Raw genomic sequence first — 16,997 nt, forward strand, 5'->3', positions numbered from 1 at the left:
AATTTTTTAAAGCAAAAAATTTATCAGAAAAGACAAAAAGAAAACAAAAGTTAATTTTACATTATCAAATTTGTAAATTAACACAATAAAAATTAAATTGATATATTTTAAAGAGAAAAACACAAGTCTCGTGTAAACGAGAGCTTGTATTGTCTAGGTAACATCAACATCCGGTTAAGGCAAAACCGAGCGAAAACATGACAGATATGGGATAGTTCGGGAATTTATTTCAGGGTGTATTTTGTCAAAATATCGACTGAACAAACAATAAATAATCATGTCGCGAGCTGCCGTGTCCAAATCACGGGCAGACAAAGGGTCTAAACCACCACCTGCACATACACCTGTGGTGGCACATGAAATTGTTCCTGGAAAATTCACAGATCAGGACTGGTATGCAGACAAAATTTGTTAATCTTATCTTCTGTTTGTTAAGATCACAATCACTCGTTATAATAAAATGCTACTGCACTGTGACGTTTAATTAAATTGTAATTAAATGTTAAAGTATGTATACATGCATGTGTTTCTTTATCTTCGCTCAATTACAGATGAGGGCAAGAATAATCATGTTACATGATTTAATTAAATGTATCAGATGTTTTGGCTAAACATCTTTTTTGAATATGCATGTGCACCTGGAGGTTGACAAAGCATGTATTAATTAATGTGAGCTGAAATATATTCATTGTTGACATTAATAGTACAGTACCATTTACATTCTACAGGAATTTCATGCTCGACAAAGATGGAGCAGAGGATTTCATTGAAGACATTATGGAAGAGGTGGTGGAAACCACAATGGAAAAAATATATGATATTTACATTGACAAACAACTCCTACCATTCACAGTTACAATGGCAAAAGATGCCATTCTTCAAATAATTGATGTAAGTTTATTAAAACAGAGTAGACAAAAAATGTAAAGTTTAAATCAAAGATTATCACATCATATTGTTTTTATAATTGCTTCTTTGTTTGGGTTTTTAAGTTCAACGTTTTATTAAAATTAATTTTTATTTTTTTTTTATGTTTCAGTGGCAGTTTTTAGCACGCGATGAAGGAGAAGTTAAAATTGAAACTGATGCTGGGTGGATGGAAGATGAGGGTAAGTGGAAAGGCTGCTTACATTTTAAAATATTTGTAAAGATAAAACATATCTATATTCATTCAAATCAAATTTGAAATGGTGTTTGATGATTTAATTTTCAATTTTAGAGCCAGATCCTGCTTCGACTGACTGCTGGGCCCAGGGATCTGTACCAAAACAAATCATTCCACCAAGACCTATTTCCCCTGTGGCAGAGGTCTTTGATGAAAATCCTGATGTTGAAGATGAAGATGTTTCTCCACTGTAAGTACATTGAAACTTTGGTTTCTCAGATACCACGGACATGTAAAATTTTGTTTGAAGTTCCACTTTCTCCTGATCAGGTATCTCTTTCATCCTTGGATATTTAATGTTTATTTTTTCTTGGCCCCATTCAGTTTCAGATAACAAGGTTTGACTATCATCTTTAGTGCAAGATATTATTTAAAAATACTAACCAAACAAAACTTTTTAAAGATGTAAAAATTTTTCTGTGTTTAAATTTAGCTGCATCTTTATTTTATTATTATTTAGTGTAAAATTAACTCAATTGTTTTTAGCAACTTATTTACTTTACAAATGCAACTAAACACAAAATATTCAGCAAGTTGTCAAAACAACTTTTATAAAGGGTTAATGTACCAATACATGTATGAGGTACACATTCACAAATTGGAATCCTATATTTTGTAGACCAGGGAAGGAAAGCACCAAAGTTGAGGAGGAGGTTCCAGAGATGGAAGACAAAGTCTCCGAAACAGAAGAAACTCCAGAAATTACCAAAACTCAAAATAATAAGGTACTCATATGATATTTGTATATTATTTCATTTTGGAAGTATAATGATAAATAAATTGGGCAATGACTAGAAACAGTCCTCACGTCAAATACAGTTACAAGAGTATTAATTGGTAATTACATGTTAATTCATTTAAACTTTGATGGGATAATTATTTATTTTTGTTGTAAAAATTTGTGATTTGCATTCAAATTGTTCTCATTTTGCAATTTAACAGGGCAAGAAACCAGAGAGGAGGTTTAAGTTTAAGCCATACAAGGGTAGACTTGGTTCCAGTCATGTCAGCAGAATGTCCGAATCGCTGGAAGAAACGGAGATGAAGATGGTAGCAGCGGAAATCGAGGCCAGTCTAGAATTCAAGCAAATGGACAAGGCCAGTGGTCTGTTGAATATGCCAGCATCATGTCATTCAATTCTCAAAGTAAGTTTAAAACATATATTTATAAAAAACAATCTCTTTCTCTTTCATACTTCAATATGAGTGTGTGAGAGATTTAAAAAAAGAATTACATTACCGAAGTTCTGAAATGAAGATGAAATACAAATATGATAAATATTTTTATTTAACACATGCAAAAAAATTGAACATTGAACTTCTTCTTTGTTGATATGTCACATTTTACTATATGTATAATTATTAAAGTGTCTTGTCAGAAAGTCTCTGATTATGTGTTGGAGTGAGAATGCTCTATAAAGGGGAATAACTCTTACAGGTTCAGTCTGGAAGACCACCAGGGAACAAAGATGTTGTTTATGATGAGATGGGCAACGTTCTGGCCGTAGTCAAATTAAACCCAGAAAAACTTCCTTCACATAAGTATGTATATATTTCAAGCATTTCTTGTAGATTTTATCTTTTATCTATTTAAAAAGAAGAAGTTATAAAAGAAATTAAATGATACATGTATAGCGTGAGAGTAGATATAATTCTGTATTTGTGGGTTGCCAAGGAGAGTTATTAATTATTTTTATTATTTCAGAGTTAAAGTTAATTATCAAGTAGTAGATCCATCAGTTGAGGCAGCTCAAGCCAGACTAGAGGCCATGAGACATGGAAAATTCATGAGAATAAAGTTAAAGAAAAAGAAGACATCCCCAGAAGAATCACTGGATAAATCTTTTGGTAAGTTACATTAACACTGAATAAATATATTGTAACACTTATGAAATTATTTTTCTCTAGATAATCATAGGCCATTGTATTTGAATTTATACAGAATTGGCGAATTGTGTTTGCTTTTAGTTCTAGACCTATACAGTGTATAAATTCCTATGAATTTCCCATGCTCTTACATGATACTCTTATATAAAATTTAAAGCATAGTTTGATTAAAGTTAATAAATGAAATTCATGTAATTTGATTTTGTAATGTCCACTGTTGTAGATGATTCCTCATCCAGGCAAACAGATGCAAAAACAGAGTTACCTCCCCCTATGGTGAGTAAAAATTAACCTTGAAAACAGAAAATTACAGTGAATTATTTAAAATTGATAAATTAAAGTAAGAAATGAGCATGCCATATCTCATTATGATAACAATCACAACAGTGTAAGCATATTTAAAGAGAATTCAAAATCTTTCCGTCTATATCTTTTCTATACTAGGGAGCTGTATACATATATTATTTATGTGTATTCATTCATAAATTGGAAATTGATGGATTTATTCTCCAAATAATTATTTTTTCCTGCAGATAGAGACAATGGAACTAGCTCCTGGGGTTACAGTTAAAGAGGGTGGAAGGATAAGGAGAGGACCAAAGAGGGTAAGTCATCTTAATATCATACTCAGTAGTAGCAAATAGTTCCAAAGAATCATTAAAATATTTACAATTGACTTTTTCAAAGATAAGTTATCAATATGCACCAAGATTTTTTTTTTCCTTTCAAGAAGTAAATATGGACTCTTTCACAGTATGTGCTTTATATGTAATTTACATGGAAATAAACTTTATCTGAAAAAGCATGCATGTTTTGGTATTGCAGTATGTACGTAAATCCGATGTCTTAACAACAAATCTACAAGGACTGAATCCAGTGGCCAATAAAACAACAAAGCCAGCACTAGAAGTCACCGATCTGCTTGACAGAACCACCCCAATCCTTAGACCAATCAGAGACTCTCCCCCACTACCCCCTATTGTACCCCACCCTCCTAGTCAGCCCCGAATATCAACCTGAGAGGGACACGAAATGGAAACTTAAATTAAATTTGTTGTTGTCAGAATATTTTTGAAAAACATGTGATTATATACTGTTGTTTTATATACAGTTTAAAACTTTACTTAATAGTACTATATACATACACTTAATGTGCACATGTTAAATTCTGCTTGACACAAAAATCATTTTTTTTTAGATGATGAAAGTGTCGCTTGTGATATTCATGAATAGATCTAATAGTGAAAAATGATGTGAGAAACTGAACATTGTATGTGATTGTTATTAAATAAATTTTTATCTTTTTAAAACTGATTCAATAATGTTGATTTAGTGCACTTCAACCTATATTCAAAGGTCAAATGCATGTATAGGTTATGATGATGTTAAACATCCTTTTAATTAGAAGGAAACTTTATTTCGTGATTTACCGGGTATAAACTAGTTCGCAACGATTAATTTTCTGACAAGCTTTTTTTGGATCTATTGTTATAGGACACATACATTTTAAGAATTATTCGCGGTGAGAAATATTCGCGTTGACGAGCCTCTCCCAAACTTTGCGAAAATTTCTTGCACGCAAATAAAAGTTGGTTTCCAGTATTGGTCATAGACAAGGTCATTGACCTTTGTCAGTTGAAAGAACTTAGTGAAATTTGCATACCAAACATGAAGTCTCTATCTCTCACGGTTTAAAAGTTATGGCGAAGTTGACCACAGACAGATGAACAGATAAACAGATGGACAGGACAAAAACAGTATATGCCCCGATCTATCGATTGGGGTGCATGAAAATGATGGACCTACTGAAAAGTTACAAGTTACCATTCAACAGTCTGTGGCTTGCTTGCTGACAGGAATAATGCAAGTTCACATCCCCAATCTTATAAACTGTTTCCTTACTTTTCTTTTGAAGATTAAATTTTGTGGATGTAAAAAAAAAAAAACAACAGAGCAAATTTCACAATTTTATTTGTTGGGTAACAATTTAAGTAGGACAAATATCAAATTGCAATATGCCCTAACTAATTCATATGGGTATAACAATAACAATTGTATTCAAAAGTCTAAATGGACAAGGTTGGAAAATGTTCTATGTTACACAAAAATTCTTAGCATCGATTTATGATACAGTATAGAATACAATATTTCATTATTTATAGCAATAATTCTGAGAAGGTGAATTGTAAACGAAGCGAAAGAATAGCTCTGCTTAAAAAAATTATTAAATTCTAAACCTTGCAAGGTATCAATCGTAACTACTCGGTCACAAATATCTTTAATTGGTTACCGGAAAGGGCGAGCGTGATCCGATTGGCAAGGTATCTGGAATGCATTGAATTTTACAACAGAGAGATTTTAATTTTGATAAAGATGCTCCCTTAACCCACAAAAACAAAGAAAAGACGAATGAAAAACAAAAAGAAGAGCAATTCCAAATTGAAATCATGCATTCATGGGCACAAAGTCTGACATACTGTGTACAACACAAGAGACATTTTTATGCCACTTCAATACTCCCTATATCCTTTGAATAATTCATTGATTACTGGTGATGTTGTTGTTGACAGATATGCACACTATAATGCTGCAAATGACAAAGGACCCGTGCCTTAGCCCCTCAATGACAGCCAGTTTTCTAATGTTAATTAATTCCACACTATCAATTCAAGAGAACTCCAATGCCCATATGTCATTTCATTGATATTTTCTGTTTAAAATTTAATTCCTTTTTTTAATGAAAAATCCAAAAGAAGTTTGTTGCAATTTTACACTAGAGAGAACAAGAATATTTATTAACATTGTCCTAGATTTACAAATTGCTTAATTAGACACTAGTGGGAGGAATAATATTTGTTAAATGCAGTGAGATCCAACACATAGAGCAAAATGCAAGATTGTATATGCCAAAACATGTGGCCAAGATATTAAAATAAAACATTATAGGACATTCAAAATTTCCCGAACATGCACAGATTTATTATAAAAGAAAAGTGGGATACAGTAATGCTGCATTTTAATTTATACTTTACATAATGCAAACCTGTGTATATGTTTTTCCTTGTTTTTTTTTTCAATGCAGATATCTGAGACCTAGCGATTAAATAAAGTACATGTAAATATTCTTCTGATTACATGTATAACATATACCGGTATTTAAAAAAAAAAGATGAAGTGATTTGCTCTAGTATATCTGCAAGATAACCAAATCAGATACATGACTCCTGAAATTATCAATGGCAACAAAACATACACAGTATGGTAAGGTAGCAACTTTTTCAGTATAAGTATATATTTAACATAGTATACATGTAAATGTATTCATGATTCTTGTATACCTGAATCAATGGAGACTAACAATATTATGTGACTAGTGACGATTCAGCTGATCTTATAATACATGCATTTCCAATTTTCTCATGAACTTTTCCTCTTACTTTCAAATTTCACAGTTTGCATAAGTAAATCTAACCCAAGTTTTTTTCCCTTGGGGGGAAAAAATACATATGCAATGACAGCTGAATAATTTGAATACAAGTGCCATTTTGAATAATGAATGAAATCAGGATCCTCTGAGGTTTGATGTGGAATGATAAGTTGTTGAGGCAGATTACAACCAGTATACAGAGGTTTGAACTGTTGTGTGGGCAGTAGTGTATTATGCTGTGATCCCTGGGTGACTGTTGCTGGTGGGGGAACCCACAGGGGACAGTCTGGCAGGAGAATCGGGGCGGGGGCCTTGTAAATTGTCTATGATTGGTTGAATATCACCCCACACTTTTCCAAGCTGAAAATACATAAAATTACACATGACTGTAATTTCTCATCTGTTTTTAGCTCTGCTGATCAGAGACCAGAAGAGCTTTACGTCTGTCTGTCTAGCTGTCCATCTGTCTGTAAACAATTTTTCAAAACACTACTCCTCCTACAGTTTTGTCTGATTTTAATATAACTTAGCACACAAGTATAGTGCATTGGTTTTGGATTTTGGTGAACGATGTTGCCATGGTTACTAAAAATAGAATTTTCTGTGAAATTCGTTTAAAACGCTACTCCTTCTACAGTTTTGATCTGATTTCAATATAACTTGGCACACAAGTAGACTACACTAAGATACATAGAATAGTGCATCAGTTTGTGATTTCGATGAACGGTGTTGCCATGGTTACTAAAAATAGAATTTTCTGTGAAATTCCTTTAAAACGCTACTCCTTCTACAGTTTTGGTCTGATTTCAGTATTACTTGGCACACAAATAGACTACACTAAGATACATAAAATAGTGCATCGGTTTTTGATTTCGATGAACGGTGTTGCCATGGTTACTAAAAATAGAATTTTCTGTGAAATTCCTTTAAAACGCTACTACTTCTACAGTTTTGGTCTGATTTCAATATTACTTGGCACACAAGTAGACTTCACTAAGATACATAAAATAGTGCATCGGTTTTGGATTTCAATGAACAGTGTTGCCATGGTTACTAAAAATAGAATTTTCTGTGAAGTTCCTTTAAAACGCTACTCCTTCTACAGTTTTGGTTTGATTTCAATATTACTTGGCACACAAGTAGACTACAATAAGATACATAAAATAGTACATTGGTTTTTGATTTGATGAACAGTGTTGCCATTGTTACTAAAAATAAAAATGTCTAAAATTCCTTTAAAACGCTACTCTTTCTACAGTTTTGGTCTGATGGCAATGGCTTCTTTTCTCATCCTTTGTTATAAGTACAAACCAGTAGAGCTACAGTCTCGACAGAGACTTCTGGGTTTTTTTTTCCGCTGATAAATGAAAAATATACATTGTATAAATAACATTTACTATGAATGTTAAACGTCTGTAACAGGAAAGGAGAAAATATTGAATTGAAACCTTGTATCTCTACATCACAAGTCACATAAGGTGCTCTAAGTACTGAGCTACATGTAAATCCAATTTCCATGGCCAAACCAATTCTGGTTGTTAATAAATAACTGAATTCTAAGCTGCAGAATATGATTTAATTAGGACTTACCTCCCTGTGTGCTTTAGCTTGAATCTTCGTCATGTCTCCCAGGATGTCATATAAAATATCCAGGTTGGCATGAATCAGTTGTGTCTCCATTTGTAAACAATGTAAACTGTAGTAATTCCTGTTCTCCATATTGGCTATCTGACCCTCTTGCTGCAATAAGTGCATCAAAGATTCAATATTTCAAAAACATTTATTATAATAACTTTTTGAAAGAAAATATTATTTTATATCTTATTGAATAAGTTTATAAATTAATTTTGAATCCTGTATTAAGGTTGTAAAATCAAAAATGAATTAAACTTCTCCATGTTAATATTTTAATATCAGTTATGTGTTTAAAACTTACATCAAGTATTTTCTGCTCCAACTGTTCGACAGCACCAGCCTATACAACACATGTATACAATAATAATTTATTACGAGATTTGATTATGTTCATGTAATATGCATGTACTGGCAGTACATGTATAACTACAATAAATCTTAATTTAGCCGAAATCATATTTTAGGGCCTATCATGTTACTTCTTGTCTGCTAATTTAATTACAGAATAATAGATTTATACAAATACTCATATAAGTTTGGGTCCAAATGCACTAATCAATGATCACACTAATTCTAAAAATGGTTAAAAAGACTGGTCTTCAATTTGACTATGCTAATTAATTTATAGATTTCTAGTGCGTTTTCCGTATCCTTCAAAAAAGTAACAATAAACTAGAGCAAAACTATACATTCTACATCTTCCAGAATCATTCTTAATAAAATTCTTGATTTATTAAAATTATTATAGTAATAATGTGTTCAAAAGATATTTATTATAATAACATTTAAAAGGCATACTAAACTCAGTGTAACGTATGATAGAACTGCAGTAATTACAAACCTCTGAAGAGCTAACAGTTGCAGACATTTTTTTCTTTTTATACTGCCCCATTTTAGCAATGGCCCTTTGATGATCCTGTAGAACTCCTTTCTCATGTCTCTCACATAAATCCTGGAAAGGTAAAAAAGTCTCATTGGTCAATCAATTTGATACTTGTATTTTTAGAACACTACATACATGTACAATACTCATGTACTAATGAAAGTTAAATGTTGTACGTGTACATCTATTTAGTTTCTTTTCAATACAATGTAGTTATTACAGATTTATTTACTGTACCAGGTATTTAATATTCTATATGTTCACTTACTCTGTATGATATTAACATATCTTGGAAGAATGATAATTTCTCTAGAACATGTTCATCTTCGTCTGCAGCCTGAAAAATGAAAAATTAAAAATAGCTTTGTAAAAAATGTCATGAAAAAGAAAAGTTTCTTTGAGATTTTCCTCTGTTTAAAATTTGTTTGATTTGTTAAAAGAGGATGCCTAAAGGTTGTATCCCTTTGTTCACTTATATACAGTCAAACCTTGTTATCTCGAACTCAATGAGACCGAGAAAAAAATGTGATATTCAAGGATTTGAGATATTGAGGGTAAAACACATAGAGAATAAGTGGTTGGGACTTACAAATCATTTCAATATAAATATGGTATTCAAGATATCAGTTTTCAAGATAACAACGTTCAACTGTACTTCTTTTTTTTTTTATCTTTAAAATGTTTCTATTCAGTTTACATAACTATGGTCCTTACCTCTACTGAGCTTTTCTCTGATATGGCGGCGTACTCCACAGACAGGTGCTTGAACCCCTTCTGTAGGTGGCTCCACGTGTCTGTGGTTCCTGTAGCCCAGGCTGAGATAGGGGTACTGTCATTGCTTAACTGACTACAAAGTAAATAAAGAAACCATTTACGTTTACACAAGCTTGATTTAGATAGTATTCATACTTCTTCCATCACTCTCTGGAAGATTTGGCAGTTGAAGGTGCAAATACATACAATGTACATGTATTTTAATATTGTTCCAATTATAAACACACTTATACCAAAGAGCAAGTGTGACCTATTTTGATTCGTTGTTAAAGTGTTTTTTTATTTTATATCATTAACTTGAAATATATTTATAAAGTTCCTGGAATGAAAATTAGGCTTCTTTGAATTCTTTTCAAGGTGTAACACTTTTTATTCATTTATTATCATTTTTTTGTTGTTGCTTTTTTTCATCTGCCTCAATGGATACTGAACAGAACAGCAAGGCAATGGCTGTCCTTTAATTTGTTTTTCAACATCACACCTAAATATATTTTCCCAAAATGAAACTACGATCATCCCTAAATATCCTTACCTTAATTCCTGTCCAAACTGGAGCATATCACAGGCGTAGTTAGTGGCTCTGAAGACCATTCTCTCTGTGATGTCTTTTAATTTACATACACTGTTATATAAAATCCTAATGTGTTCCTTACTGTTAGAGAGCTGAGTCTGGGTGTCCATTGGCACTAGATCCTAAGGGGAGAAAACGAACAAATTAAAAAGAATAAAGGAGAAATCAATGAAACAGGGATTATATACATTATACAGTGTTCTCCTGCAGTGGGCAATCTGAGTTATCTTTCTACATGATGTTTGATTTACTGAGGAAAAATACTGATTTTTCCTTTTCATTTAAAAGGTTGGAAAACTGTTGTGGAATCATTATTGTTAAATAGGTACCAATGTTATCATTTCATTAGGTTAGCTTCCCCAAAAATTTACATTGCATCCACAAGGGTGATAATTTTGTTATGTACATATCAGTGCATGACAAACAAAATCAACTTTATATTGAACTTTCTGTTACAAGTTGCTGGAAAAATTCCATATTTAAAATTTGAAAGCTACTTAATTGATCCAAAGGAAAGATATAAAAGAACAGAAAAAAGGTAAAACCACTGATGTAAGGCATCACAATTTTTAGAGAGTCTTAACTACATACCTTGGCTTGACTTGCAAGGTTGCTGGTCATAAATTCATCTGGGATTCCCCTAAAAACCTCTTTTATTTTGTGCTGCATATCCTGTTTGAGAAAAATATGAAAATTATGTAATCTCTTATTTTAACTTCATAGATACATGTATATCGCAAAAATTTAAGCTAGAAAAATCAACTAAAAGTTTTTACCCATATTCCCTCTATGTATTTATTTTAAATTGTATTCTATGAGTAATCAGTGCATATTTTGGAAGATGACTTTGACCACAATGTGGAGGCATTCTTTGGTTATAATTTTGATCATATCTTTAAGTTATAACTTGACAAAACGTTTTCAATGGCTCCGTGCCTTTACTTTACATCTTATTCCTTTTTCCTTAACTTATAATGGTGCTTGTTGTTGGTATCCCATAACATGTACATACAAGTATGATTATAATGATGATGAACAACTTACTGTCCCTGAATATGTGAAGAAGAATTTGACGAGTTTGTCATCATACATCTGTGGGTGCCTGGCAATCAAGTTCAGAAATCGTCGCAGAGCTTTACGTCTCTGTTCTATGAACTCTCTGTTAGCTTTAGAAACAAAAGTAGGAAGTTTTAAATGTGATAACAAATAACAGTTAATCTAAAGACTATCTTGTAAATCAAATTTCATCAGCTGGGAAAAAAACCTTATTCATTAGAATAACTGAAATTGAATTATAACATAAATATATTTTTTTTTTCAGAATTGTTCCTTTTTGCCTAAAATTTATTTTAGGTCTTGACTGCTATTATACAAAAGAACAATATTGATATTTGTGTGCTATGATTAAGTCAGACTGTATGAGTTACCTCCCATCATTTTCTTAGGGGGCAGTCTTGGAATAAGTCTGTAGGGAAATCTTGTCATTAACATTTCTTGGAATGCCAGAAAGTCAGTGTATCTTCTCAACACTGTGGTTTTACAAACCTGCAAATAAATCAAACTTACATAAATTAAAATATATGTTCAAGTCAAAAACTAGGGAAGGAAATGTTTAATTCAATATCTATTAATAATCTTTTGTGTATGTCAAAGCATTTAAAAAAGGATATACATGTACATGGCTACGTGACTATTCTGATTTCATCAGTAAGCCTAACAAATCAGCCAAAAGACTCCTTGAAACACCAAATTGCTCCTTGATAAAAAAATTTTGAAAGGGCACTTAAACATAATTGAGTTACGTTACAATGGGCAGGTCATGTACCACATTTCTTTGTTTTGTTTTTTAAATCATGTGTATGACAATATTATGAGAAAACTGAAGTCTTTTTGTTTTATCATTTTTCAATCAAAGAGCAGAAATTGGTTGAATGGAAGTAAACAAAGTCATAAAAATCCATCTATGAATGATATCAACCTTTTTATTATATACAAAAATTATTAATTTACACTAGGGATGTCAAAATTGTCAATAATTGATATTCGAATATTCGATAGGAGTATTCGAATATATTCGATAAAATAAATACATCTTGCATTATTAAATATATAAAAAAGATAGGTTTTTGCCATTATTTTGGAATAAAAACTAAAGTCAAAAAATGCACTACTAGTATACATCCAAAATGTAATGATTGTTCTTTTTTTTTTGAAAATTCAAAAGATTTTGTTCAGATAACTCCTACAAATTTATACCAAGCAGATTACGGTGAAATATTAAAAGCAATTACTTTTTGCAAATTATAATTTCCTGATAATGATTTTTAATGATATTAAAATAGTCTGTGTGTTCACTGTAAAAGGCTTACAACAATACAAAGTTGATTGTTAATACTGGACACTATTATACCACTAATTAAGTAAACAAATAAATAAATTACTCTTAGATACACACTTCACACCTTTAAGGTATTCCAAGAGGAGTGGTTTTTTTTATTTTGTACAAACTTGATTCAATTTCAAATAAAACACAGGTTTTTCTCTCTTTTTAATGCTTGTATACTTAAAAACGAATATTCGAATCATAAATTTTTATTTAAAACATTTACATGGTTATTTACCTAGAAAATTAATTCTCAAGAATTTCTACAAAAAAGATACATAAAAAATTTTTCATGTACTTGAGTGTAAAATACAAAATTGGGATCTTGGATATTTTTTTACTATACACAAAGGAATTTGTAAAACATTTACATGGTTAACCTAGTAAGAAACTAACATAAAATTTTTCTACACAAAATTGGCCACCTAATTTTAACATCAGTGTGCAGACAGCCAGTTGATCAGAACAGTATGACAGACAGAAATATCAAGGGTTAGCCTTAATTAAATACCTAATGTCCTAATTGGTAAAATCATGTACCGGAATGGTATCTAATTTTACGCCCTATTTCATTTTTCAAATTGCTCCTATGGTATACTAACACTTTATAAAACAGTAAAAACAAAGTTCAATATTAGTCAACGAAAGATTATCTCATTCAAATTGCATAACATCTCTCTGTCCATCAGCAACCCAATTAACAGTAACCCAGTCCTTACTCAGCGCTCATCCGAGTTGTTAAGTACCTCTACTTAACTTCAAGGATCTCTTTATGTTCTGTCCTACATATGTCTCTATCAGGTTCTGTAATTTCATTTCCTCTCTGATCAAGTGTTCAAGAGGATAATTTTAAAATGTTAGATAATAGTTAATATGAAGTGGCTAATGTTTTTTTAACAATGAAAATTTGGAATTTTTTTTTTTTATAATACTAATATACATGTATTAATCAATGTTTTCTTTAAAATTTGTTAATTTGAATGAGTATCTCAGCCACTGGAATACACATAAATGTGCATACACCCAGTACTTGTAATCTCATAATCAGATAAAACATGGTACATATGACATGTCATGTATTTTCATCCAAATACTTTCTAAAATTTTATCAAGATTTTCAGAAAACAGAAAAGGAAACAGACACTTGTTTGAAGCAAATAATTTTTTTTTTTTCAACAGCTGTATCTAGCTATTGTAAAGAAAAGCACTGATTTTTCCTGTACTCTGATTTCTCTTCTGTTCAAACAAATGAAATCTAAGGACACAGCTGATACACATGCAAATTGTAGTAAAGTCATACTGGTTTACATTGAAATTAAAGAAAAAAAAACATGCTGAAATACTTGACATATTTCATATATTTATTCAATAACATACTGTATGTGTACTTAAAAATAGCAGACTTCATATTTTAGTGGCTTTGGTGCAGACAATGATCCACTAATTCATGAATACATTTATGAATAGAATATATTGCACAAATATGTGTAGCGCTAATTCATGATTACACCAACAGCTCCATGTCCACTGATTCCACTAAATTTTGAATACGCCAAATTATGTACCATACAGTACCTTGTGCATGCCCTTACCTGGCTTGTGACTTCATATTCCACATGTTTTAGTATAAGTCCTTTCTTCTCAGGCACAAGTTCTACTTTAATTGTGTCTAGTTTACAAAGTTCATGGTAAGAATATCCTAGTATATTGGGAGATTTCTGTCGTCGCATTTTGATGCTTGTTGCCCGTAAGTCTGACAAATCACCTAAGTTGGGTCTTGGAAGTTCTAGAAAATTGAATTTAAATTAATTTAAAATCTAATGTTAAAATGATCAACTTTTTCTATCAAATTGTTTCTTCTGCTATCTATCTTAATGCTGTTTATTCAAGTCTAATAGAAAAAAGTTTAAATCCTCTTTTAAGAATAAACATATGATCATTCATTTTTTACATCCATCATTTACAGAAATTGTTAAATAATCTCACCATGCCCAGAGAAACTCTCCAGTAGTTTTTCACTAACAGTTTTGCCCTGCTGAGCCAGAGCAGTTAGAGCCAGGGCTTTATACAGCCCTACCCTGGTCAGGTAGCCCTGCTTGCTCTCTACCATATCCCATATCTAAACAAATCAGAGAAAATCATGCACAAAACTATAGGACATTTTGTAAATCTTCATTTATACTTTTTATCAGTAAATGATCATGAAGTATTTGCATGTGCTCTTCATAAGGCCATTCCAAGTTTTTTCTCTACTTAGCGTCCACTCATCTTTCAACCTACCTACCTATTCGCAAAAAACACACAAGTCAAAACATAAAACACAAGCTTAAAAGTCATAAAAATGACATCCTTCGAATGATTTGATCTAACTAAACTGCTTTAATAGAAGAAATATCTATTCCTAAGCAAAAACAATGGATTAAATGCTTACAATACACCCAATATAACTTACTGTACAGAATTATCAATTTTCTTCAGGTCTCCTGTTGTTGTGTGTTTTTTCTCATATGGGGTGTCAAAAACCAAGGCGCACGTGGACGCTAAATATAGAAAAAACTTGGAATGGCCTAACAGCAGACTGGCGTTATCAATTCTTTATTGATGAAAATGCCAATCTATGTTCTCTTATTAGGCAATTTACCTTTAATGGGAAAAAAGGATTTATCAGTTTATTAACATATTAAAGTGTTGACCTTGTAACATTTACTAGATTAAAATATCTAAGAAGTTGCTTTAGGCAGCCCCTTTGCCCTCCATTCAAGTATGTAAATCTGAGAAAATTTATATTGTGTTTATTCCCTCCCCCAAAAACATGTCCAGCCTTTATACTTTCCATCAAAACCCGAATTAAGAAAGAAAAGTGGATGTAGGCTATGCTTGTCCACTTCTCAGAAATGAAAACATTTATCTAATGCATTTAAAAAAGAAGACCTCCCCTCCCCCCCCCCAAAAAAAATTTTAAAAATATTTTTGAAAATGACACTTACTCGTTAATTTAACTATATCTGAAGCTGCCATAAATTATGCAAAACTTGTTCATAAATAAAAAAGTGAAAACAGTTTAATCGTAATTTAGATACTTGAATAAAAAAAGAAAATAATATAATAAGAAAATTTCAAAATTACGTATCTGATACAAAAGAACTCCTTATCATGACCATTATCAATGCCATGGCCTTAACCTCCTCCTATTTACATGCATATGTTCCTGAGCAGATGCTGAGTGTGTGATCACACCTTCAATATTTAAACATGTTCAAGTGGATGTAATGTAGCACAGTCTTTGCACGTATCCATTCTTTTTCACATATAAACACAAGATTAATATACCAAAAGTCCAGAACATTTTTTTTCCTTGTTGACAAGAAAACCATAAGAGTGTCAACTTATGTCACGTACATAAACATGTAGCCATCTTGGGATCCGCCCACTTCAACGTGGGGGTACATTTGGTAAACCATATTACAGGACTGTCCTTTTCAGCTCACAATTACAGTTTATAAAAATTCATAACATACCTGTGATATTGTAGGTCGCGGCAAGCTCGACTTTAACAGCAGCTGTATAAAAAGATCTTTATCAACCTGTTCGTTGTGGGGACACAGAATTTCATAAACCTCCCTGTAGTACGCCGGGACTGACCCTTCAAATAAACCAGAAAACATGGCTGTCATATCTACAGTCTCGTTTATCTATGTATTTAAAAATTCCAGTGTCATATCGCATGCCTTGGTGAATTACAGCAACGTAAACAAATTAGCAGGCTTACCGAGAGTCAGATCCGCCGACATTTTGAACAGATCATGTGACCAAACTCTCGAAGCGTATGTGGTGGCAAATGGATAGATTCTGGTCTATATCTTACCCTAAAAGAAGTTCGTCCCAATGATTTTGATTATTTTTTACACATAAATCTTTATCATAATATTCATAAAGACGTCTTTGAAAATTATGCGTTGCTTTTTTTCATTTGGTTTTTAGATTATAGATAGGGCTAATAAACGAAATTAAAATTATTGGATTTTTTTCCATGGATTTCTTTTACCAATTAAATAAAATTTTTATAGCATAATTGCTTGAGCAGTTTTATGATGTTTTAAAAATTGTGTTATTTTTAAGTATTTTTTCTTGTATCTCAATATCATTATTTTAAAAATGAAGCATCATTGACGTATTACCCCAAGGACATAAATAGTATATCTTATGTTACTAGTTACCCATCATTATCGAATTTGAAAAGAGTTTATAAAGATACACTATAGCAAATATAGC

At 31.6% G+C, this 16,997-nt stretch overlaps 3 protein-coding genes across 3 annotated transcripts in view; 2 read left to right on the plus strand and 1 right to left on the minus strand.

Moving 5' to 3' along the window:
* LOC134276000 (uncharacterized) overlaps positions 1–16,997 on the plus strand; it is a 226,467-nt gene that overhangs the window by 198,080 nt on the left and 11,390 nt on the right. The window lies entirely within an intron of this gene.
* Positions 142–4,366, plus strand: LOC134275982 (uncharacterized protein C2orf81 homolog). The gene is made up of 11 exons (XM_062758258.1): positions 142–393; positions 729–891; positions 1,040–1,109; positions 1,220–1,355; positions 1,785–1,890; positions 2,108–2,311; positions 2,604–2,707; positions 2,871–3,013; positions 3,276–3,328; positions 3,586–3,657; positions 3,878–4,366. The coding sequence occupies exons 1-11, from the start codon at positions 278–280 to the stop codon at positions 4,070–4,072; spliced, it is 1,362 nt and encodes a 453-aa protein (XP_062614242.1). The 5' UTR covers positions 142–277; the 3' UTR covers positions 4,073–4,366.
* Positions 5,007–16,543, minus strand: LOC134276001 (sorting nexin-8-like). The gene is made up of 14 exons (XM_062758275.1): positions 16,495–16,543; positions 16,244–16,368; positions 14,712–14,844; positions 14,318–14,511; positions 11,770–11,887; positions 11,387–11,508; positions 10,934–11,014; positions 10,304–10,464; positions 9,712–9,844; positions 9,266–9,334; positions 8,956–9,066; positions 8,416–8,454; positions 8,070–8,219; positions 5,007–6,839 (listed from the first exon to the last, which is right to left on the minus strand). Exons 1-14 carry the CDS (start codon positions 16,514–16,516, stop codon positions 6,711–6,713), a joined length of 1,587 nt encoding a protein of 528 aa, XP_062614259.1. The 5' UTR covers positions 16,517–16,543; the 3' UTR covers positions 5,007–6,710.

The sequence above is a fragment of the Saccostrea cucullata genome, unplaced genomic scaffold (genome assembly GCF_032062105.1).
Source record: "Saccostrea cucullata isolate Sc308-1 unplaced genomic scaffold, CSIRO_AGI_Scuc_v1 ctg937, whole genome shotgun sequence".
Lineage (NCBI taxonomy): Eukaryota > Metazoa > Mollusca > Bivalvia > Ostreida > Ostreidae > Saccostrea > Saccostrea cuccullata.

Excerpts from the sequence above, each read along its gene's own strand:
- LOC134275982 (XM_062758258.1), top strand. The coding sequence starts at position 278 with ATGTCGCGAGCTGCCGTGTCCAAATCACGGGCAGACAAAGGGTCTAAA. Across the intron at positions 1,110-1,219 it reads TGGGTGGATGGAAGATGAGG|AGCCAGATCCTGCTTCGACT; the intron begins GTAAGTGGAAAG and ends TTTCAATTTTAG. Across the intron at positions 1,891-2,107 it reads CCAAAACTCAAAATAATAAG|GGCAAGAAACCAGAGAGGAG; the intron begins GTACTCATATGA and ends GCAATTTAACAG.
- LOC134276001 (XM_062758275.1), bottom strand. The coding sequence starts at position 16,516 with ATGTCGGCGGATCTGACTCTCG. Across the intron at positions 16,369-16,494 it reads GTCGGCGGATCTGACTCTCG|GGTCAGTCCCGGCGTACTAC; the intron begins GTAAGCCTGCTA and ends GTTTATTTGAAG. Across the intron at positions 6,840-8,069 it reads AAGCTAAAGCACACAGGGAG|CTTGGAAAAGTGTGGGGTGA; the intron begins GTAAGTCCTAAT and ends ATGTATTTTCAG.